Source organism: Somniosus microcephalus, chromosome 11 (genome assembly GCF_052327205.1).
Source record: "Somniosus microcephalus isolate GS21.2 chromosome 11, FLI_Smic_1.0, whole genome shotgun sequence".
In the NCBI taxonomy this organism is placed as follows: Eukaryota; Metazoa; Chordata; class Chondrichthyes; order Squaliformes; family Somniosidae; genus Somniosus; species Somniosus microcephalus.
The window spans coordinates 114,105,856-114,128,817 of record NC_140997.1 but is presented as its reverse complement, the minus strand read 5'-3'; the positions used below and the strand labels follow the sequence as shown (position 1 = coordinate 114,128,817).

Here is a 22,962-nt window from a genome sequence, read left to right as displayed (position 1 = left end):
TCCCAGGAACACAGCCTCATTCCCCAGGAAAGTGCACTTACTCCTCTTGAGCCGTAACCCAGCCTTATCCAATCTTTGTAGTACCTCTCTGACTGCTCAGATGCTCCTGGGCAGTTCTTCCCGTCACCAGAATGTCATCCAGATAGATTGAAACATGTGGGATCCCTTGCAGTACACCCTCGATAGTCCTCTGGAAAATAGCTGGACTAGATGAGACACCGAATGGTAAGCGGTTATAGGTAAACAAACCCTTGTGTGTATTTATGGTTACATACTTCTTGGATTCCTCATCTAGTGTAATCTGCAAGTATGCATGACTCATATCCAGCTTCCTGAATTTCTTCCCTCCAGCCAGGTTCGCAAAGAGATCCTCTGTTTTGGGAATAGGATACTGTTCTAGTTTAGACACCCTATTTACTGTCAATTTATAATCTCCACAGAGTCTTACCGAATTGTCCGGTTTTAAAACAGGTACAATGGGAGCTGCCCATTCTGAACATTTCACGGGTTCCAGAATGTTCTCTCTCAAAAGACGGTCAAGCTCAGCCTCTACCTTCGGCTTCATGGCATAAGGCACAGGTCGTTGTTTAAAAAACCTTGGCAGTGCCTCCTTGTCTACATAAATCTTAGTTGGGGGGCCATTAAATGTGCCAAGTTCTTCCTTGAACAAGTTCTCATGTTCAATCAACACTTCTTGCAAAGACAATTGTTTGCCTCCCTCTATTTGATTTATTGCTCCCCAATCTAATTTAAGTTCTTGTATCCAGCCCCGACCTAACAAGTTTGGTCCAGAACCCGATACTACAACTACAGGTAGCTGTTCCATGGTGTCCCTGTGTTGCACAGTTACAGTTGCTGTACCCAATGTCGCCACTCATTCACCGGTATATGTTTTAAGCAGCATAGAGCAAGACTTTAACTCTGGAACTTTTGCACGGTTCCACAATTTTGAGTACTCCTCCCTGTTCATTATGGTTACGCCGCATCCTGTATCCACTTCAAAGTTGACCTTAGAGTCATTTACTGTCAGTTGCAAAGTGATAGGATCCACTTTTGGAATGTTCTCTACCATACTATGCATTATGAACATGTCATCTTCTTTCTCAGCTTCTCCGCTGATGTGATGTGCTCCCTGTTTTTTCACTTCTCTTCCTAGGTTTTGCTTTCCTCCCCCTTTTGGTTTGGATTCCTCCACGGTTGCTTTTGCCCTGCATGCACGTTTTATATGTCCTTTTTTCCCACACTTGTGGCACTTTTCCTCCAGAAACCTGCATTCCCTCACCAGGTGATCGCCATTGCATCTATAACATGCCTTTAGATGCTCACGTTGTGGTTTCTGACGCATATTTAACATCTGCACAACAACCTGACCTGCAACTTGCTTTGTAGTAGCCCAGTCGGAACCTTGTATTTCTTTTACATCTCGGTTCACTGTCTCTATGGCTTGAGCAAGTTCCAACGCTTCTTCATACGTAGGTCCAGTCTCAGACAATAATCTCCGCTGCATTTGATCATCCATTATCCCGCAAACTAGCCTATCTCTCAGCATGTCTTTCAGGTTGTTCCCGTAATTGCAATCGTGTGCCAATTTTCGCAACACCGCTACATAATCCAATACAGTCTCTCCCGGTTTTCTGTTCCGTGAATTAAATTTGAAACGCTGTACAATCTCACTCGGTCTGGGATTGAAATGGTCCTTCAGCAAGGCCACTAAGTTAGCAAATGATCTGTCTCCAGGCTTTGCAGGACTGCATAAGTTTCTCATTAAACTATACGTCTGACTTCCCACGGAAGTGAGCAAAATAGCTCTCCTTTTTCCGACATCATTTATATCATTTGCTTCCAAGAAATGCATCAGCAACTCGCAGTACTCATCCCAGGTCTGCATCTGAACATCAAAAGCAGAGATCTTTCCTACCGTAGCAACCATGATCCTCTATTCAGCGCTCTTTTTTGTTTCTTCTTCAAGATGTGATCTGTTTATCCTCGTCGCCAATATGTGAGGTCAGAAACTGAGAGAAGCGAGATATTAGGAACAAAACCCAACTGTTTATTTACCCGGTGTAGCAGAGAAACATCTCTTACAGGCTGCAAGCAAAGCACACAATTCTTACTGCACGATGGCAAGATGGAGAATTCACCTCTGAGTCATACCCATAATGCAATGCCACATTGGGCCGAAGGGCCTCTTTCTGTGCTGTAAAACTCTATGACTCTATTACCATATAAACTGGTGTACCAGGACATTGAATATATGACCCATTACCTTAAAAACTGGTGAATGTGAACCCTTAATGTTTGGCTCCATCTGGTGGATAACTTAAACATTACATCCCAGATTACTATAGTATCATAACATTTAGATTAGCAATGGAGAGGAGCAAGGAACAATCTAGAGTGGAACTTTTAAAGCGGAATAGGGCTAACTTCAATGGGATGCGAAATGATCGAGCCACAGTAAAATGGAACCAAGGACTAACAGGAAAAACTGTAACGGAACAATGGGTGATCTTTAAGGAGGAGATGTTCCAAGTACAGGCTTGGTACATTCCAACAAGGGGGAAGGGTAAGGGAACCAAAGCAAGGGCTCCTTGGATGGCGAGGGAGATAGAGAAGATGATGAAACAAAAAAAGGTGTATGGTGAATGTCAGGTGAATTCTTCAAGGGAGACCAGACCAAATACAATAAGTTGAGAGGGGAAGTGAAGATGAAAATAAGATTGGCAAAGAGAGAATATGAGAGTAGAATGGCAGTTAACATAAAAGGGAACTCAAAAATCTTCTACCGGCATGTAAACAGTAAGCAGGCAGTAAGAGGCGGGGTGGGGCCTATTAGGGACAAAGAAGGTGATATATGTTTAGAGGGGCAGGGCATAGAATTCTCAATGAGTACTTTGTATCGGTGTTTACTAAGGAGATGGATGCTGATAAAATATTGGTAGAAGTGGAAAAGGTAGAAGCAATGGAAGGGGTGAAAATTGATAGACAGAATGTACTAGAAAGGCTGGGTATGCTGGGTAAGTCGCCTGGTCCAAATGGCTTGCATCCCAGGCTGCAAAGGGAATTGGGGGAGGAAATAGCAGAAGGGCTTGCCATAATTTTCCAATCTTCCCTAGATGCAGGGGAGGTGCCTGAGGATTGGAAAGTGGCAAATGTGACACCATTGTTCAAGAAAGGGTGTAAGGGCAATCCTAGTAACTACATGCCGGTCAGTTTAACATCAGTGGTGGGTAAAGTTTTACAAACAATAATCAAGGAAAAGATTAACAGGCACTTGGAGAGGTTTAAGCTAATTAAGGAGAGCCAACACAAATTTGTAAAAGGCAGATCGTGTTTGACTAATCTAATTAATTTTTTTGATGAAGTAACAGGGAGGATTGATGAAGGGAATGTAATGGATGTTGTCTACATGGATTCTCGGAAGGCATCTGACAAAGTACCACATAGAAGGCTGGTTAACAAAATTGAGGCTCATGGAATAGGTGGGTCAGTGGTAGCTTGGATAAGGAATTGGCTTAGGAACAGAAAACAGCGAGTTGTGGTAAATGGCTGTTATTCAGACTGGAGGATGGTAGACAGCGGTGTTCCTCAAGGGTCAGTGCTGGGGCCACTGCTTTTATTGATATATATAAATAACCTGGATATTGGAATACAGAGTAGAATTTCTAAATTTGCTGATGACACCAAACTTGGGGGGGTGGCAAACAGTGAGGATGATACCAATCGACTGCAACAGGACATAGAAAGGCTAGCAGAATGGGCAGACAAGTGGCAGATGGAATTTAATACAGAGAAGTGTGAGGTGATGCATTTTGGCAGAAGGAACAGGGAGAGGCAATATACACTTAAAGGCACATTTTTAAAGAGTGTACAGGGACAGAGGGACCTAGGAGTTAATGTGCATAGGTCCCTGAAGGTGGCGGGACATATTGAGAGAGTGGTTAGCAAAGCATATGGGATCTTGGGTTTCATAAATAGAGGTATTGAGTACAAAAGTAGAGAAGCTATGCTGAACCTTTATAAAGTGCTGGTTAAGCCACAACTGGAGTATTACGTCCAGTTCTGGTCACCACACTTTAGAAAGGATGTGAAGGCACTTGAGAGGGTGCAGAGGAGATTTACCAGAATGGTTCTGGGAATGGTGGATCTTAGCTACAAGGGTAGGTTGGAGAAGCTGGATTTGTTTTCATTGGAGCAAAGGAGGTTGAGGGGTGATTTGATAGAGGTGTACAAGATTAGGACGTGTTTGGATAGGCTAGACGGGGAAAGGCTGTTCCCACTAGTTGATGGTACTAGGACTAGGGGACACAGATTTAAGGTTTTGGACAATAGATACAGGGGGGATGTGAGGAAAAACATTTTTACGCAGCGAGTGGTGGGGACCTGGAACTCGCTGCCAACGGAAGTGGTGGAAGTGGAGACACTCAATGTTTTCAAGGGGAGACTGGATAGGCACTTGAGGGAAATAAACCTGCAGGGCTACGGGGATAGAGTGGGGGAATGGGACAGACCCCATTGCACTACAGAGAGCCGGCATGGACTCAGTGGGCCGAATGGCCTCCTTCTGTGCCGTTATGACTCTATAAGAAATAGGAGCAGGATTCAGCTATTCGGTCCTTTAAGCCTGCACCGCTATCCAGTAAGATCATGGCTGATCTTCTACCTCAACACTTTCCCGCACTATCCCCATATCCCTTGATTCCCTTAATATCCAAAAATTGATCGATCTCAGTCTTGAATATACTCAACGACTGAGCATCCACAGCCCTCTGGGGTAGAGAATTCCAAAGATTTACCACCCTCTGAGTGAAGAAATTGCTCATCTCACCAAGGCCCTAAATAACTGTAGTAAGACTTCTTTACTCCTGTACTCCAACCCCCTTACAATAAAGGCTAACATACCATTTGCTTTCCTAATTGCTTGCTGTACCTGCATGTTAACTTTCTGCAATTTGTGTACAAGGACACCCAGGTCCCTCTGAACACCAACATTTCCCAGTGTCTCACCATTTAAAAAATATTCTGCTTTTCTATTTTTCCTACCAAAATGGATAATTTCACACTTCCCCACGTTATATTCCATCTGCCATGTTCTTGCCCACTCACTTAACCTGTCTATAACCCTTTGCGTCCATCTCACAGCTTACTTTCCCACCTAGTTTTGTATCATCAGCAAACGTGAATACATTACACTCAGTCTCCTCATCTAAGTCATTGATTGTAAATAGCTGAGGCCCAAGCACTGATCCTTGCGGCACCCCACTCGTAACAGCCTGCCAACCTGAAAATGACCCGTTTATTCCTACTCTCTTTTTTCTGTCCATTAACCAATCCTCTATTCATGCTAACATATTACCCCAATCTCATGAGCCCTAATTTTGTATAATAATCAGTCAGGATTCCTGCACCTAATCACTGTGCAGCGACCCCTGCGTTAGAGAGAGGGGAAAACCAGCCAGCGGCCCCACTGCTGATTCTTGCAGGAAAGAGCATGTGTGAGGATGTTGGTGAAGGACAGGATGGAACTTGGCTGTGAAGCCCCTCACAGTAGAATAGTCGGAAGACACTCAGCGGGTGAAATTCAACGTCAACAGGGGCACAATACTGGCTGCAGCTGGAGTAACACAGTCTGCAGTCCGCCACTCACTCCACAGTTGGAATAACACAGTCTGCAGCCGGTCACTCACTCCACAGCTCGAATAACAGAGCGCAGTCTGTCACTCACTCCACAGCTGGAATAACACAGTCCACAGCCTGTCACTCACTCTTACATACGAATTAGGAGCAGGAGTAGGCCACTCGGCCCTTCGAGCCTGCTCTGCCATTCAATAAGATCGTGGCTGATCTGATTACGCCACAATCCCGCCTACCCCCAGTAACCTTTCACCCCCTTGCTTACCAAGAATCTACTTACCTCTGCCTTAAAAATATTCAAAGACTCTGCTTCCATCGCCCTCTGAGGAAGAGAGTTCCAAAGACTCACGATCCTCTCTGAGAAAAAAATTCTCCTCATCTGTCTTACATGGGCGACCCCTTATTTTTAAACAGTGACCCCATGTTCTAGATTCTCCCACAAGAGGAAACATCCTCTCCACATCCACCCTGTCCAGACCCCTCAGGATCTTATATGTTTCAATCAAGTCACCTCTTATTCTTTTAAACCCCAGCAGATACAAGCCTAGCCTGTCCAACCTTTCCTCATAAGACAACCTGCCCTTTCCATGTATTAGTCTAGTAAACACAGCGTAGCCTCTCACTCTCTCCACAGCTGGATTAACAGAGTCTGTAGCCTGTCACTCAAACCACAGTTGGAATAACACAGTCCGCAGCCTGTCACTCTCTCCACAGCTGGAATAACACAGTCCGCAGCCTGTCACTCACTTCACAGCTGGAATAACACTGTCCGCAGCCTGTCACTCTCTCCACAGTGGGAATAATAGTCTGTAGCCTGGCACTCTCTCCACAGCTGGAATAACACAGTCCGCAGCCCATCACTCTCTCCACAGCTGGAATAACACAGGGGGAAGCCTGTAACTCTCTCCACAGCTGGAATAACACAGTCCGCAGCCTGTCACTCTCTCCACAGCTGGAATAACACAGTCCGCAGCCTGACACATCTCCATAGCTAGAACAACACAGTCCGCAGCCTTTCACTCTCTCCACAGCCGGAACAACACAGTCCGCAGCCTGTCACTTACTCCACAGCTGGAATAACATAGTCCGCAGCCTCACGCTCTCTGCGCAGCCAGGATAACACAGTCCGCAGCCTGCAACACACGCCACAGCTAGAATAACACAGTCTGCAGCCTCACGCTCTCTGCGCAGCCGGAATGACACAGTCCGCAGCCTGCCACACATTCCACAGCTGGAATAACAGAGTCCGCAGCCTGCCACTTACTCCACAGCTGGAATAACACAGTCCACAACCTGTCACTCTCTCCACAGCTGGAATAACACGGAACGCAGCCTGCAACTTTCTCCACAGCTGGAATAACACAGTCCGCAACCTGTCACTCTCTCCACAGCTGGAATAACACGGTCCGCAGCCTGTCACACTCTCCACGTTTGGAATAACACAGTCCACAGACTGTCACTCACTCCACAGCTGGAACAACACAGTCCGCAGCCTGCAACTCTCTCCACAGTAGGAATAACACAGTCTGCAGCCTGGCACTCTCTCCACAGCTGGAATAACACAGTCCGCAGCCTGTAACTCTCTCCACAGCTGGAACAACACAGTCCGCAGCCTGTCACAATCTCCACAGCTAGAATAACAGTCTGCAGCCTCTCACTCTCTCCACAGCCGGAACAACACAGTCCGCAGCCTGTCACTCAGTCCACAGCTGGAACAACACAGTCCGCAGCCTGTCACACACTCCACAGCTAGAATAACAGTCTGCAGCCTCTCACTCTCTCCACAGCCAGAACAACACAGTCCGCAGCCTGTCACTTACTTCACAGCTGGAATAACACAGTCCGCAGCCTGTCACTCAGTCCACAGCTGGAATAACACAGTCCGTAGCCTATCACTTTCTCCACAGCTAGAATAACACAGTCCGCAGCCTGTCACTCTCTCCACAGCTGGAATAACACAGTCCGTAGCCTGTCACTCTCTCCACAGCTGGAATAACAGTCCGCAGCCTGTCGCTCTCTCCACACCTGGAATAACACAGAGCGCTGTCTGCCACACATTCCACAGCTAGAACAACACAGTCCGCAGCCTCTCACTCTCTCCACAGCCGGAACAACACAGAGCCCAGCCCGTCACTCTCTCCATGGCTAGAATAACACAGTCCGCAGCCTGTCACTCCACAGCTAGAATAACACAGTCCGCAACCTGTCACTCCACAGCTAGAATAACACAGTCCGCAGCCTGTCACTCTCTCCATAGTGGGAATAACACAGTCCGCAGCCTGTCACTCTCTCCATAGTGGGAATAACACAGTCCGCAGCTTGCCACACACTCCACAGCTGGAATAACACAGTCCGCAGCCTGTCACTCTCTCCATAGTGGGAATAACACAGTCCGCAGCCTGTCACTCTCTCCATAGTGGGAATAACACAGTCCACAGCCTGTCACTCTCTCCATAGTGGGAATAACACAGTCTGCAGCCTGTCACTCTCTCCGCAGCTGGAATAACACAGCGCAGCCTGTCACTCTCTTCACAGCTGGAACAACAGAGCGGAGCCTGTCACTCACTCCACAGCAAGAATAACACAGTCCGCAGCCTGTCACTCCCTTCACAGCTGGAATAACACAGTCCGCAGCCTGTCACTGTCTCCATAGCTAGAATAACACAGTCCGCAGCCTGTCACTCTCTCCGCAGCCGGAGTAACAGTCCGCAGCCTGCCACTCTCTCCACAGCTGGGATAACACAGTCCGCAGCCTGTCTCACTCTCCGCCGCTGGAATAGCACAGTCGGCAGTCTGTCACTCACTTCACAGCTGGAATAACACAGAGCGAAGCCTGTCACTCTCTGCACAGCTGGAATAACACAGTCGGCAGCCTGTCACTGTCTCCATAGCTAGAATAACACAGTCCGCAGTCTGTCACTATCTCCTGAGCCGGAATAACAGTCCGCAGACTGTCACGCCCTCCACGGCTGGAATAACACAGTCCGCAGCCTGTCACGCCCTCCACGGCTGGAATAGCACAGAGCGCAGCCTGCCACACTTTGCACAGCTGGAATAACACGGTCCGCAGACGGCCACTCACTCCACAGCTGGAATAACACAGTCCGCAGCCTGTCACACTCGCCAGAGCTGGAATAACACAGCTCGCAGCCTTCCACTCTCTCCACAGCCAGAATAACAGTCCGCAGCGTGCCACTCTCTACACAGCTGGAATAACACAGTCCGCATCCTGTCACTCTCTCCACAGCTGGAATAACAGTCCCCAGCCTGTCACTCTCTCCACAGCTGGAACAACAGTCCGCAGCCTGTCACTCTGTCCACAGCTGGAACAACAGTCCACAGTCTATCACTCTGTCCACAGCTGGAATAACACACTCCACAGCCTGCCACTCTCCCCACAGCTGGAATAACAGTCCGCAGCCCGTCACTCTCTCCACAGCTGGAATAACACACAGTGTAGTCTGTCGCTCTCTCCGCAGCTGGAATAACACACTCCACAGCCTGCCACTCTCCCCACAGCTGGAATAACAGTCCGCAGCCCGTCACTCTCTCCACAGCTGGAATAACACACAGTGTAGTCTGTCGCTCTCTCCACAGCTGGAATAACACACTCCGCAGCCTGTCACCCTCTCCACAACTAGAATAGCTCAGTCCGCAGCCTGCCACTCTCCGCACAGCTGGAATAACAGTCCACAGCCTGTCACTCTCTCCACAGCTGGAATAACACAGTCCGCAACCTGTCACTCTCTCCACAGCTGGAATAACACAGAGCGCAGCCTGTCACTCTCTCCACAGCTGGAATAACACAGGGAGCATTCTGCCACTCTCTCCACAGCTGGAATAACAGTCCGCAGCCCGCCACGCTCTCCACAGCTGGAATAACACAGTCTGCAGCCTGTCACTCTCTGCACAGCTGGAATAACACAGTCCGCTGCCTGCCACTCTCTCCACAGCTGGAATAACACAGTCCACAGCATGTCACACTCTTCACAGCTGGAATAACAGTCCGCAGCCTGTCACTCTCTGCACAGCTGGAATAACACAGTCCGCAGCCTGCCACTCACTCCACAGCTGGAATAACACAGCCCGCCATGCTCGCCACAGCTGGAATAACAGTCCGCAGCCTGCCACTCTCCCCATTGCTGGAATAACACAGCCCGCAGGCAGTCACTCTCTCCACAGCTGGATTAACACAGTCCGCAGCCCGTCACTCTCTGCAAAGCTGGAATAACACACAGTGTAGTCTGTCACTCTCTCCACAGCTGGAATAACACACTCCGCAGCCTGCCACTCTCCGCACAGCTGGAATAGCAGCCCACAGCCAGTCACACTCTCCGCAGCTGGAATAACACAGAGCGCAGTCTGTCACTCTCTCCAAAGCCAGAATAACACAGTCCGCAACCTGTCACTCTCTTACAGCTGGAATAACACATTCTGCAGCCTGTCACACTCTCCACAACTAGAATAACACATTCTGCAGCCTGCCACAGTCTCCACAGCTGGAAAAACACAGTCCGCAGCCTGTCACTCAGTCCACAGCTGGAAAAACACAGTCCGCAGCCTGTCACTCAGTCCACAGCTGGAAAAACACAGTCCGCAGCCTGTCACACTCTCCACAACTAGAATAACACATTCTGCAGCCTGCCACAGTCTCCACAGCTGGAAAAACACAGTCCGCAGCCTGTCACTCAGTTCACAGCTGGAAAAACACAGTCCGCAGCCTGTCACTCAGTCCACAGCTGGAAAAACACAGTCCGCAGCCTGTCACTCTCTCCACAGCTCGAATAACACAGTCTGCAGCCTGTCACTCTCTCCACAGCTGGAATAACACAGCCCGCAGCCTGTCACTCTCTACACAGCTGGAATAACACAGTCCGCAGCCTGTCACTCTCTCCACAGCTGGAATAACACAGTCCGCAGCCTGTCACTCTCTCCACAGCTGGAATAACACACTCCGCAGCCTGTCACCCTCCGCACAGCTGGAATAACAGTCCGCTGCCTGCCACATGCTCCACAGCTGGAATAACACAGTACGCAGCCAGTCACACTCTCCACAGCTGGAATAACACAGAGCGCAGTCTGTCACTCTCTCCAAAGCCAGAATAACACAGTCCGCAACCTGTCACTCTCTTCACAGCTGGAATAACACATTCCGCAGCCTGTCACACTCTCCACAACTAGAATAACACAGTCTGCAGCCTGCCACAGTCTCCACAGCTGGAAAAACACAAAGCGAAGCCTGACACACTCTCCATAGTGGTAATAACACAAAGCGAAGCCTGTCACTCTCTCCACAGCTGGAATAACACAAAGCGAAGCCTGTCACTCTCTCCATAGTGGAAATAACACAAAGCGAAGCCTGTCACTCTCTCCACAGCTGGAAAAACACAAAGTGAAGCCTGTCACTCTCTCCACAGCTGGAATAACACAGGGCGAAGCCTGTCACTCTCTCCACAGCTGGAATAACACAGGGCGAAGCCTGTCACTCTCTCCACAGCTGGAATAACACAGGGCGAAGCCTGTCACTCACTCCACAGCTGGAAAAACACAGTCCGCAGCCAGTCACTCTTTTCACAGCTGGAATAACGCAGAGCGCAGCCAGTCACTCTTTCCACAGCTGGAATAACACAGTCCGCAGCCTGCCACACACTCCACAGCTGGATCAACACAGTCCGCAGCCCACCACGCTCTCCACAGCCGGAATAACACAGTTTGCAGCCTGTCACTCACTCCACAGCTGGAACAACACAGTCCGCAGCCTGTCACTCTCTCCACAGCTGGAATAACACACTCCGCAGCCTGCTACTCTCTCCACATCAGGGGGAAGATTGTACTGAGGTACGGCTCCATCACAGACAGTGCCAGGTTAACATAGGCGTGACCTTACCTCAGGTATACCGCTCGCTAAGCTGGTCTTGCAGTCCGCTCTGTCTGAGACACACCGGTGCTCACTGATACACCAGGAGCAGGCCCACTTGGTCTGCAGGCAACTTCTGCACCTGAAAAACCGAGGCACAACCACCAGTCACACTCTCACTGGGTATTTGTGTAAATAAAGACTCACAGCCCCCAGTCACACACACACTGGGGGTAAAATAGGTGCAGTGATTACTGTTGTGCGCAAAAATGCAGCAGTCATTTTTGCACACAGCAAGATCCCACAAGCATCACTAAGATGACCAGTTAATCTGTTTTTGGTTATGTTGGTTGAGGCAGGAACGTTGGCCCTAGGACAGTGGAGGGAACTCCTCTGCTCTTCTTCCAATAGTGCCATGGCCTCACTTTAATGTCTCATCTCATCTTAGAAAATGGAGTGGGTGCAGGGCAAATAAAGAGGAATCATTGTTATAGAAATAACCTACACGAGTCCATACTGTCACACACTCCCTCACACCTTCCCTCGCTCCCTCCCTCGCACCATCCCTCGCACCTTCCCTCGCTCCCTCGCACCTTCCCTCGCTCCCTCCCTCGCACCTTCCCTCACTCCCTCCCTCGCACCTTCCCTCGCTCCCTCCCTCGCACCTTCCCCGCTCCCTCCCTCGCACCTTCCCTCGCTCCTTCCCTCGCTCCCTCCCTCGCACCTTCCCTCGCTCCCTCCCTCGCACTTCCCTCGCTCCCTCCCTTGCACCTTCACTCGCACCTTCCCTCGCTCCCACCTTCCCTCGCTCCCTCCCTCGCACCTTCCCTCGCTCCCTCCCTCGCTCCCTCCCTTCGCACCCTCCCTCGCTCCCTCCCTCGCTCCCTCCCTCGCTCCCTCCCTCACTCCCTCCCTCGCACCTTCCCTCGCTCCCTCCCTCGCACCTTCCCTCGCTCCTCCCTCGCACCTTCCCTCGCTCCTTCCCTCGCACCTTCCCTCGCTCCCTCCCTCGCACCTTCCCTCGCTCCCTCCCTCGCACCTTCCCTCGCTCCCTCCCTCGCACCTTCCCTCGCTCCCTCCCACCTTCCCTCGCTCCCTCGCACCTTCCCTCACTCCCTCGCTCCCTCGCACCTTCCCTCGCACCTTCCCTCGCTCCCTCGCTCCTTCCCTCGCTCCCTCCCTCGCACCTTCCCTCGCTCCCTTCCTCGCACCTTCCCTCACACCTTCCCTCGCTCGCACCTTCCCCTCGCTCCTCCCTCGTACCCACCCTCGCTCCCCCCCTCGCACCCTCCCTCGCTCCCACCCTCGCACCCTCCCTCGCTCCCCCCCTCGCACCCTCCCTCGCTCCCTCCGTCGCACCTTCCTCGCTCCCTCCCTCGCACCTTCCCTCGCTCCCTCCCTCGCACCTTCCCTCGCACCTTCCCTCGCTCCCTCCCTCGCACCTTCCCTCGCTCCCTCCCTCGCACCTTCCCTCGCTCCCTCCCTCGCACCTTCCCTCGCTCCCTCCCTCGCTCCTTCACTCGCACCTTCCCTCGCTCCCTCATTCGCACCTTCCCTCGCTCCCACCTTCCCTCGCTCCCTCCCTCGCACCTTCCCTCGCTCCCTCCCTCGCTCCCTCCCTTCGCACCCTCCCTCGCTCCCTCCCTCGCTCCCCCCTTCGCTCCCTCCCTCGCACCTTCCCTCGCTCCTCCCGCGCACCTTCCCTCGCACCTTCCCTCGCTCCCTCCCTCGCACCTTCCCTCGCTCCCTCCCTCGCACCTTCCCTCGCTCCCTCCCTCGCACCTTCCCTCGCTCCCTCGCACCTTCCCTCGCTCCCTCGCACCTTCCCTCGCTCCCTCGCTCCCTCGCACCTTCCCTCGCTCCCTCGCACCTTCCCTCGCTCCCTCCCTCGCTCCCTTCCTCGCACCTTCCCTCACACCTTCCCTCGCTCGCACCTTCCCCTCGCTCCCTCCCTCGCTCCCACCCTCGCTCCCCCCCTCGCACCCTCCCTCGCTCCCACCCTCGCACCCTCCCTCGCTCCCCCCCTCGCACCCTCCCTCGCTCCCCCCCTCGCTCCCTCCCTCGCACCTTCCCTCGCTCCCTCCGTCGCACCTTCCTCGCTCCCTCCCTCGCACCTTCCCTCGCTCCCTCCCTCGCACCTTCCCTCGCACCTTCCCTCGCTCCCTCCCTCGCACCTTCCCTCGCTCCCTCCCTCGCACCTTCCCTCGCTCCCTCCCTCGCTCCCTCCCACCTACCCTCGCTCCCTCCCTCGCACCTACCCTCGCTCCCTCCCTCGCACCTTCCCTCGCTCCCTCGCACCTACCCTCGCTCCCTCCCTCGCACCTTCCCTCGCTCCCTCCCTCGCACTTTACCTCGCTCCCTCCCTCGCTCCTTCCCTCGCTCCCTCCCTCGCACCTTCCCTCGCTCTCTCCCTCGCACCTTCCCTCGCTCCCTCCCTCGCACCCTCCCTCGCTCCCTCCCTCGCACCTTCCCTCGCTTCCTGTCGCTCCCTCCCTCGCTCCCTCCCTCGCACCTTCCCTCGCTCCCTCCCGTCGCTCCTTCCCTCGCACCCTCCGTCGCTCCCTCCCTCGCACCTTCCCTCGCTCCCTCCCTCGCACCTTCCCTTGCACCTTCCCTCTCCCTCCCTCGCTCCCTCCCTCGCACCTTCCCTCGCTCCCTCCCACCTTCCCTCGCTCCCTCCCACCTTCCCTCGCTCCCTCCCTCGCACCTTCCCTCGCTCCCTCCCACCTTCCCTCGCACCCTCCCTCGCACCTTCCCTCGCTCCCTCCCACCTTCCCTCGCTCCCTCCCTCACTCCCTCCCTCGCACCTTCCCTCGCTCCCTACCTCGCACCCTCCCTCGCACCTTCCCTCGCTCCCTCCCTCGCTCGCACCTTCCCTCGCTCCCTCCCTCGCACCTTCCCTCGCTCACTCCCTCGCACCTTCCCTCGCAAATTCCCTCGCTTCTCCCTCGCACCTTCCCTCGCTCCCTCCCTCGCACCTTCCCTCTCTCCCTCCCTCGCACCTTCCCTCGCACCTTCCCTCGCTCACACCTTCCCTCGCTCCCTCCCACCTTCCCTCGCTCCCTCCCTCGCAACTTCCCTCGCTCCCTCCCTCGTTCCCTCCCACCTTACCTCGCTCCCCCCCTCGCACCCTCCCTCGCACCTTCCCTCGCTCCCTCCCTCCCTCCCTCACACATTCCCTCGCTCCCTCCCTCGCATCTTCCCTCGCTCCCTCCCTCGCACCTTCCCTCGCTCCCTCCCTCGCACCCTCCCTCGCACCTTCCCTCGCACCTACCCTCGCTCCCTCCCTCGCTCCCTCCCTCGCACCTTCCCTCGCTCCCTCCCTCGCACCTTCCCTCGCTCCCTCCCTCGCACCTTCCCTCGCTCCCTCCCTCGCACCTTCCCTCGCTCCCTCCCTCGCACCTTCCCTCGCTCCCTCCCTCGCACCTTCCCTCGCTCCCTCCCTCGCACCTTCCCTCGCTCCCTCCCTCGCACCTTCCCTCGCTCCCTCCCTCGCACCTTCTCTCGCTCCCTCCCTCGCTCCCTCCCTCGCACCTTCCCTCGCTCCCTCCCTCGCACCTTCCCTCGCTCCCTCCCTCGCACCTTCCCTCGCTCCCTCCCTCGCTCCCTCCCTCGCACCTTCCCTCGCTCCCTCCCTCGCTCCTTCCCTTGCACCCTCCCTCGCACCTTCCCTCGCTCCCTCCCTCGCACCTTCCCTCGCTCCCTCCCTCGCTCCCTCCCTTAGCACCTTCCCTCGCTCCCTCCCACCTTCCCTCGCTCCCTCCCTCGCACCTTCCCTCACTCCCTCCCTTGCACCTTCCCTCGCTCCCTCCCACCTTCCCTCGCTCCCTCCCTCGCTCCCTCCCTCGCACCCTCCCTCGCTCCCTCCCTCCCACCTTCCCTCGCTCCCTCCCTCCCTCGCACATTCCCTCGCTCCCTCCCTCGCTCCCTCCCTCGCACCCTCCCTCGCTCCCTCCCTCGCACCTTCCCTCGCTCCCTCCCTCCCACCTTCCCTCGCTCCCTCCCTCCCTCCCTCCCTCGCTCCTTCCCTCGCAACTTCCCTCGCTTCTCCCTCGCACCTTCCCTCGCACCTTCCCTCGCTCCCTCCCTCGCACCTTCCCTCGCTCCCTCCCCCGTTCCTTCCCTCACAGCCACCCTCGCTCCCTCCCTCCCTCCCTCACTCGCACCCTCTCTCGCTCCCTCCCCCTCCCTCGCTTCCTCCCTCCCTCGCTCACTTGCACCCTCCCTTGCTCCCTCCCCCCTCCTTCGCACCCTCCTAGCTCCCTCCCCGCACCCTCGCACCATCCCTCACTCCCTCCTTCGCACCCTCGCACCAGCCCTCGCACCTTCCCTCCCTCACACCCTCCCCACTCCCTTGCACCTTCCCTCGCTCCCTGCCTCGCTCCCTCCCTTGCACCCTCCCTCGCTCACCCTCCCTCCCTTCTTCCCTCGCACCCTCCCACCCTTCTTCCCTCGCACCCTCCCTCCCTTATTCCCTCGCACCCTCCCTCGCACCTTCCCTCCCTCCCCCTTCCCTCGCACCCCTCACTCCGCACCCCTCACTCCCTCCCCCCTCCCTGCTCCCTCCCCCGCACTCTCCCTCGCACCATCCCTCCCTCCCACCGTCCCTCACACCCTCCCTCGCTGCCTCGCACCCTCCCTCCCTCGCACCCTCCATCGCTCCCTCCATCCCTCACTCTCACCCTCCCTCCCTTATTCCCTCGCACCCTCCCTCCCTTCTTCCCTCGCACCCTCCCTCGCTCCCTCCCTCCCTCGCTCCCTCCCCCTCTCCCTCTCTCCCTCCCTCGCGCCTTCCCTCGCTCCCTCCACTGCTCCCTCCCTCCCTCCTTCCCTCGCTCCTTTCCTCCCTCCCTTTCTCACAGCCTCCCTCACCCGTCCCCCTCCCATTCCCTACCACACCCAATGCACAAACCTTGACAGTCAGCTGGATATTTCAACATTAGGGGGGCATCACAACTTAGCCTAATTCCCCCTCCTCACCTGATACCCACACAAGTGATCAAGAAGGGGAATCCTGGCCGACTTTCCCCTCCTTAACCCGAGGCCTTGCGGCAAACTGTACCCTGCCCTCCCACCCCACCAACACCCCCCGACTATGACTGATATACTCAGCACAGACCGGGAACTGAACGTGAACAGAATAATTACAACAGAAGCAGGCTGTTCGGCCCCACCATTCCGTGCTGGTGTTTATCTCCCATGAGCAGTATCCGAATCCCATGTGCCCGTTCTGTTCACATATCCCTTCATCCCCTTTTCTTCAACCACCTGTCTAACCTGTTCTTAAATGTTGACATGGTCTCTGCTTCCGTTACTAACTCTGGTAGTGAATTCCACAGCCTCACAACCTCTGTGGAAAATAAAGTTTCCCCAGGTCTCAGTCCTAAATCTCTTACATTTAATCTTATATCTATGACCCCTCATTCTAGACCCCTCAATCACCAGAAAGTTTATTTCTATCTACTCTGTCCCACCTCTTAATAAAGTTCACATACATCTATCAAACCACTCTGTAATCTCCTCTGTTCTAATGTTTGTATTTCCTCACGCCAGGCAGTGTCCTGATGTTCTCCAATGAAGTGCTTGTAAATTATGGGCTGTCTGTAATGCTGCCAGTGTTACTGTAACTATAGACAGCTGCTGGGTTACTCCAGGTTATGTTTAGCGCAGGCCACTGAATGTATGGTGATGCAGTCCCTGAAATAAAGAACACGTTTATCTGCACTCGGAGACTCCTCATCTCATAATGGCGAGTCAGAGTGTCCTGGCTTAACACAGTTCCACTCACAATCCCAATCCATCACACTCTCCACTCACAATCCCAATTTTGCCGGAATCCCTCCTCCCCAGGATCAGTGATTGGAGGAATCTCCCTCTCCCCGGGGTCAGTGATTGGAGGAATCTCCCTCTCCCCGGGGTCTGTGATTGGAGGAATCTCCCTCTACCCGGGATCAGTGATTGGAGAAATCCCTCCTACCTGGGGTCTGTGATTGGAGGAATCTCCCTCTCCCTGGGGTCAGTGATTGGAGGAATCCCTCCTCCCCAGGGTCTGTGATTGGATGAATCTCCCTCTCCCCAGGGTCAGTGATTAGAGGAATCTCCCTCTCCCCGGGGTCTGTGGTTGGAAGAATGCCTCCTCCCCGGGATCAGTGATTGGAGGAATCCCACCTACCTGGGATCTGTGATTGGAGGAATCTCCCTCTCCCCGGGGTCAGTGATTGAAGGAATCTCCCTCTCCCCGGGGTCAGTGATTGGAGGAATCTCCCTCTCCCCGGGGTCAGGGATTGGAGGAATCTCCCTCTCCCCGGGATCAGTGATTGGAGGAATCTCCCTCTCCCCAGGGTCAGTGATTGGAGGAATCTCCCTCTCCCCGGGGTCAGTGATTGGAGGAATCTCCTTCTCCCCGGGGTCTGTGATTGGAGGAATCTCCCTCTCCCTTGGGTCAGTGATTGGAGGAATCTCCCTCTCCCCGGGGTCAGTGATTGGAGGAATCTCCCTCTCCCCGGGGTCTGTGATTGGAGGAATCTCCCTCTCCCCGGGGTCAGTGATTGGAGGAATCTCCCTCTCCCCGGGATCAGTGATTGGAGGAATCCCTCCTACCTGGGATCTGTGATTGGTGGAATCTCCCTCTCCCCGGGGTCAGTGATTGAAGGAATCTCCCTCTCCCCGGGGTCAGTGATTGGAGGAATCTCCCTCTCCCCGGGGTCAGTGATTGAAGGAATCTCCTTCTCCCCGGGGTCTGTGATTGGAGGAATCTCCCTCTCCCTTGGGTCAGTGATTGGAGGAATCTCCCTCTCCCCGGGGTCAGTGATTGGAGGAATCTCCCTCTCCCCGGGGTCAGTGATTGGAGGAATCTCCTTCTCCCCGGGGTCTGTGATTGGAGGAATCTCCCTCTCCCTTGGGTCAGTGATTGGAGGAATCTCCCTCTCCCCGGGGTCTGTGATTGGAGGAATCTCCCTCTCCCCGGTGTCAGTGATTGGAGGAATCTCCCTCTCCCCGGGGTCTGTGATTGGAGGAATCTCCCTCTCCCTGGGATCAGTGATTGGAGGAATCCCTCCTCCCCGGGATCAGTGATTGGAGGAATCTCCCTCTCCCTGGGGTCTGTGATTGGAGGAATCCCTCCTACCTGGGGTCTGTGATTGGAGGAATCTCCGTCTCCCTGGGGGCTGCGATTGGAGGAATCCCTCCTCCCCGGGGTCTGTGATTGGAAGAATCCCTCCTCCCAGGGGTCTGTGATTGGAAGAATCCCTCCTCCCTGGGATCAGTGATGGGAGGAATCCCTCCTACCTGCGGTCTGTGATTGGAGGAATCGCCCTCTCCCCGGGGTCTGTGATTGGAGGAATCCCTCCTACCTGGGGTCTGTGATTGGAGGAATCCCTCCTCCCCGGGGTCTGTGATTGGAGAAATCTCTCCTCCCCTGGGTCTGTGATTGGAGGAATCTCCCTCTCCCCGGGGTCAGTGATTGGAGGAATCTCTCTCTCCCTGGGGTCTGTGATTGGAAGAATCCCTCCTCCCCGGGATCAGTGATTGGAGGAATCTCCCTCTCCCCGGGGTCAGTGATTGGAGGAATCTCTCTCTCCCTGGGGTCTGTGATTGGAAGAATCCCTCCTCCCCGGGATCAGTGATTGGAGGAATCCCTCCTCCCTGGGGTCTGTGATTGGAGGAATCTCCCTCTCCCTGGGGTCTGTGATTGGAGGAATCCTGGCCGACTTTCCCCTCCTTAACCCGAGGCCTTGCGGCAAACTGTACCCTGCCCTCCCACCCCACCAACACCCCCCGACTATGACTGATATACTCAGCACAGACCGGGAACTGAACGTGAACAGAATAATTACAACAGAAGCAGGCTGTTCGGCCCCACCATTCCGTGCTGGTGTTTATCTCCCATGAGCAGTATCCGAATCCCATGTGCCCGTTCTGTTCACATATCCCTTCATCCCCTTTTCTTCAACCACCTGTCTAACCTGTTCTTAAATGTTGACATGGTCTCTGCTTCCGTTACTAACTCTGGTAGTGAATTCCACAGCCTCACAACCTCTGTGGAAAATAAAGTTTCCCCAGGTCTCAGTCCTAAATCTCTTACATTTAATCTTATATCTATGACCCCTCATTCTAGACCCCTCAATCACCAGAAAGTTTATTTCTATCTACTCTGTCCCACCTCTTAATAAAGTTCACATACATCTATCAAACCACTCTGTAATCTCCTCTGTTCTAATGTTTGTATTTCCTCACGCCAGGCAGTGTCCTGATGTTCTCCAATGAAGTGCTTGTAAATTATGGGCTGTCTGTAATGCTGCCAGTGTTACTGTAACTATAGACAGCTGCTGGGTTACTCCAGGTTATGTTTAGCGCAGGCCACTGAATGTATGGTGATGCAGTCCCTGAAATAAAGAACATGTTTATCTGCACTCGGAGACTCCTCATCTCATAATGGCGAGTCAGAGTGTCCTGGCTTAACACAGTTCCACTCACAATCCCAATCCATCACACTCTCCACTCACAATCCCAATTTTGCCGGAATCCCGCCTCCCCAGGATCAGTGATTGGAGGAATCTCCCTCTCCCCAGGGTCAGTGATTGGAGGAATCTCCCTTACCCCGGGGTCTGTGATTGGAGGAATCTCCCTCTACCCGGGATCAGTGATTGGAGAAATCCCTCCTACCTGGGGTCTGTGATTGGAGAAATCTCCCTCTCCCCGGGGTCAGTGATTGGAGGAATCCCTCCTCCCCAGGGTCTGTGATTGGACGAAACTCCCTCTCCCCAGGGTCAGTGATTAGAGGAATCTCCCTCTCCCCGGGGTCTGTGATTGGAAGAATCCCTCCTCCCCGGGATCAGTGATTGGAGGAATCTCCCTCTCCCCGGGGTCAGTGATTGAAGGAATCTCCCTCTCCCCGGGGTCAGTGATTGGAGGAATCTCCCTCTCCCCGGGGTCAGTGATTGGAGGAATCTCCCTCGGGTCAGTGATTGGAGGAATCTCCCTCTCCCCGGGGTCAGTGACTGGAGGAATCTCCCTCTCCCCGGGGTCAGTGATTGGAGGAATCTCCCTCTCCCCGGGGTCAGTGATTGGAGGAATCTCCCTCTCCCCGGGGTCAGTGATTGGAGGAATCTCCCTCTCCCCGGGGTCTGTGATTGGAGGAATCTCCCTCTCCCTTGGGTCAGTGATTGGAGGAATCTCCCTCTCCCCGGGGTCAGTGATTGGAGGAATCTCCCTCTCCCCGGGGTCAATGATTGGAGGAATCTCCCTCTCCCCGGGATCAGTGATTGGAGGAATCCCTCCTCCCCGGGATCAGTGATTGGAGGAATCTCCCTCTCCCTGGGGTCTGTGATTGGAGGAATCCCTCCTACCTGGGGTCTGTGATTGGAGGAATCTCCGTCTCCCTGGGGTCTGCGGTTGGAGGAATCCCTCCTCCCCGGGGTCTGTGATTGGAAGAATCCCTCCTCCCTGGGATCAGTGATTGGAGGAATCCCTCCTACCTGCGGTCTGTGATTGGAGGAATCTCCCTCTCCCCGGGGTCTGTGATTGGAGGAATCCCTCCTACCTGGGGTCTGTGATTGGAGGAATCCCTCCTCCCCGGGGTCTGTGATTGGAGAAATCTCTCCTCCCCTGGGTCTGTGATTGGAGGAATCTCCCTCTCCCCGGGGTCTGTGATTGGAGGAATCTCCCTCTCCCCGGGATCAGTGATTAGAGGAATCCCTCCTACCTGGGGTCTGTGATTGGAGCAATATCCCTCTCCCCGGGGTCAGTGATTGGAGGAATCCCTCCTCCCCGGGATCAGTGATTTGAGGAATCCCTCCTACCTGGGGTCTGTGATTGGAGCAATATCCCTCTCCCCAGGGTCTGTGATTGGAAGAATCCCTCCTCCCCGGGGTCTGTGATTGGAGGAATCTCCCTCTCCCCGGGGTCAGTGATTGGAGGAATCCCTCCTACCCGGGGTCTGTGATTGGAGGAATCTCCCTCTCCCCAGGATCAGTGATTGGAGGAATCTCCCTCTCCCTGGGGTCTGTGATTGGAGGAATCTCCCTCTCCCCGGGATCAGTGATTGGAGGAATCTCCCTCTCCCCGGGGTCTGTGATTGGAGGAATCTCCCTCTCCCCGGGGTCTGTGATTGGAGGAATCCCTCCTACACGGGGCCTGTGATTGGAGGAAGCTCCCTCCTCCCCGGGGTCAGTGATTGGCGGAATCCCTCCTCCCCAGCGTCTGTGATTGGAGGAATCCTTCCTCCCCAAGGTCTGTGATTGGGGAATCCCTCCTCCCCGAGGTCTGTGATTGGAGGAATCTCCCTCTCCCCGGCATCAGTGATTGGAGGAATCTCCCTCTCCCCTGGGGTCTCACAGAATCATAGAAAGTTACAGCACGGAAGGAGGCCATTTCGGCCCATTGTGTCCGCGCCAGCCAACAAAGAGCTATCCAGCCTAATCCCACTTCCCAGCTCTTGGTCCGTAGCCCTGCAGGTTACAGCATCCCTAGTGCGCATCCAAGTATTTTTAAATGTGGTTAGGGTTCCTGCCTCTACCACCCTTTCAGGCAGTGAGTTCCAGACCCCCACAACCATCTGGGTGAAGAAATTTTCCCTCAAATCCCCTCTAAACCTTCTCTAATTACTTTAAATCTGTGCTCCCTGGATTTTGACACCTCTGCTAAGGGAAATAGGTCCTTTCTATCCACTTTATCAATGGCCCTCATAATTTTATACACCTCAATAAGGTCTCCCCTCAGCCTCCTCTGTTTCAAGGAAAACAGACCCAGCCTATCCAGTCTTTCCTCATAGCTAAGATTCTCTACTCCCGGCAACATCCTTGTAAATCTCCTCTGTACCCTCTCTAGTGCAATCACATCTTTCCTGTAATGTGGTGACCAGAACTGCACGCAGTACTCCAGCTGAGGCCTAACTAGTGTTTTATACAGTTGAAGCATAACCCCCCTGCTCTTGTATTCTATGCTACAGCTAATAAAGGCAAGCATTCCGTATACCTTCTTAACTACCTTTGTTGAGTCTGTGTTTCCAAATGTAGTTATGCTGAATAACTGGACACAGACTACAGAAATAATTAAACAGGTCTTTAGTAATCGAGGGTCAGGGCTGAACTGGAATACACTTTGCTCCACAGGGTTTATATACCGGTGTGGTCACCACCGGTACTACAATGTACAGGAGCCATCAAAAAGTAGTCCATCACCTTAAGGTATCCTCTTAAGGTGGTACAGGTTACATACACTACAACCTTATCTACTTGGCCTGCTACCTTCAGGGATCTGTGGACATGCACTCCAAGGTCCTTTTGTTCCTCTACACTACTCAGTGTCCTACCACTTAATGTGTATTCCCTTTCCTTGTTAGCTCTCCCCAAATGTATTACCTCTCACTTCTCCGGATTGAACTCCATTTGCCACTGTTCTGCCCACCTGACCAATTTATTGATATCTTCCTGCAGTCTACAGCTTCCTTCTTCAGTATCAACCACACAGCA

At 54.0% G+C, this 22,962-nt stretch overlaps 1 protein-coding gene across 1 annotated transcript in view; it reads right to left on the bottom strand.

Annotated features, from left to right (window-relative positions):
* plxnd1 (plexin D1) overlaps nt 1–22,962 on the bottom strand; it is a 447,766-nt gene that overhangs the window by 407,364 nt on the left and 17,440 nt on the right. Inside the window, exon 6 of the mRNA XM_086001196.1 lies at nt 11,522–11,633. Coding sequence (XP_085857322.1) covers nt 11,522–11,633 — 112 coding nt within the window. The remainder of the gene's footprint in view (nt 1–11,521; nt 11,634–22,962) is intronic.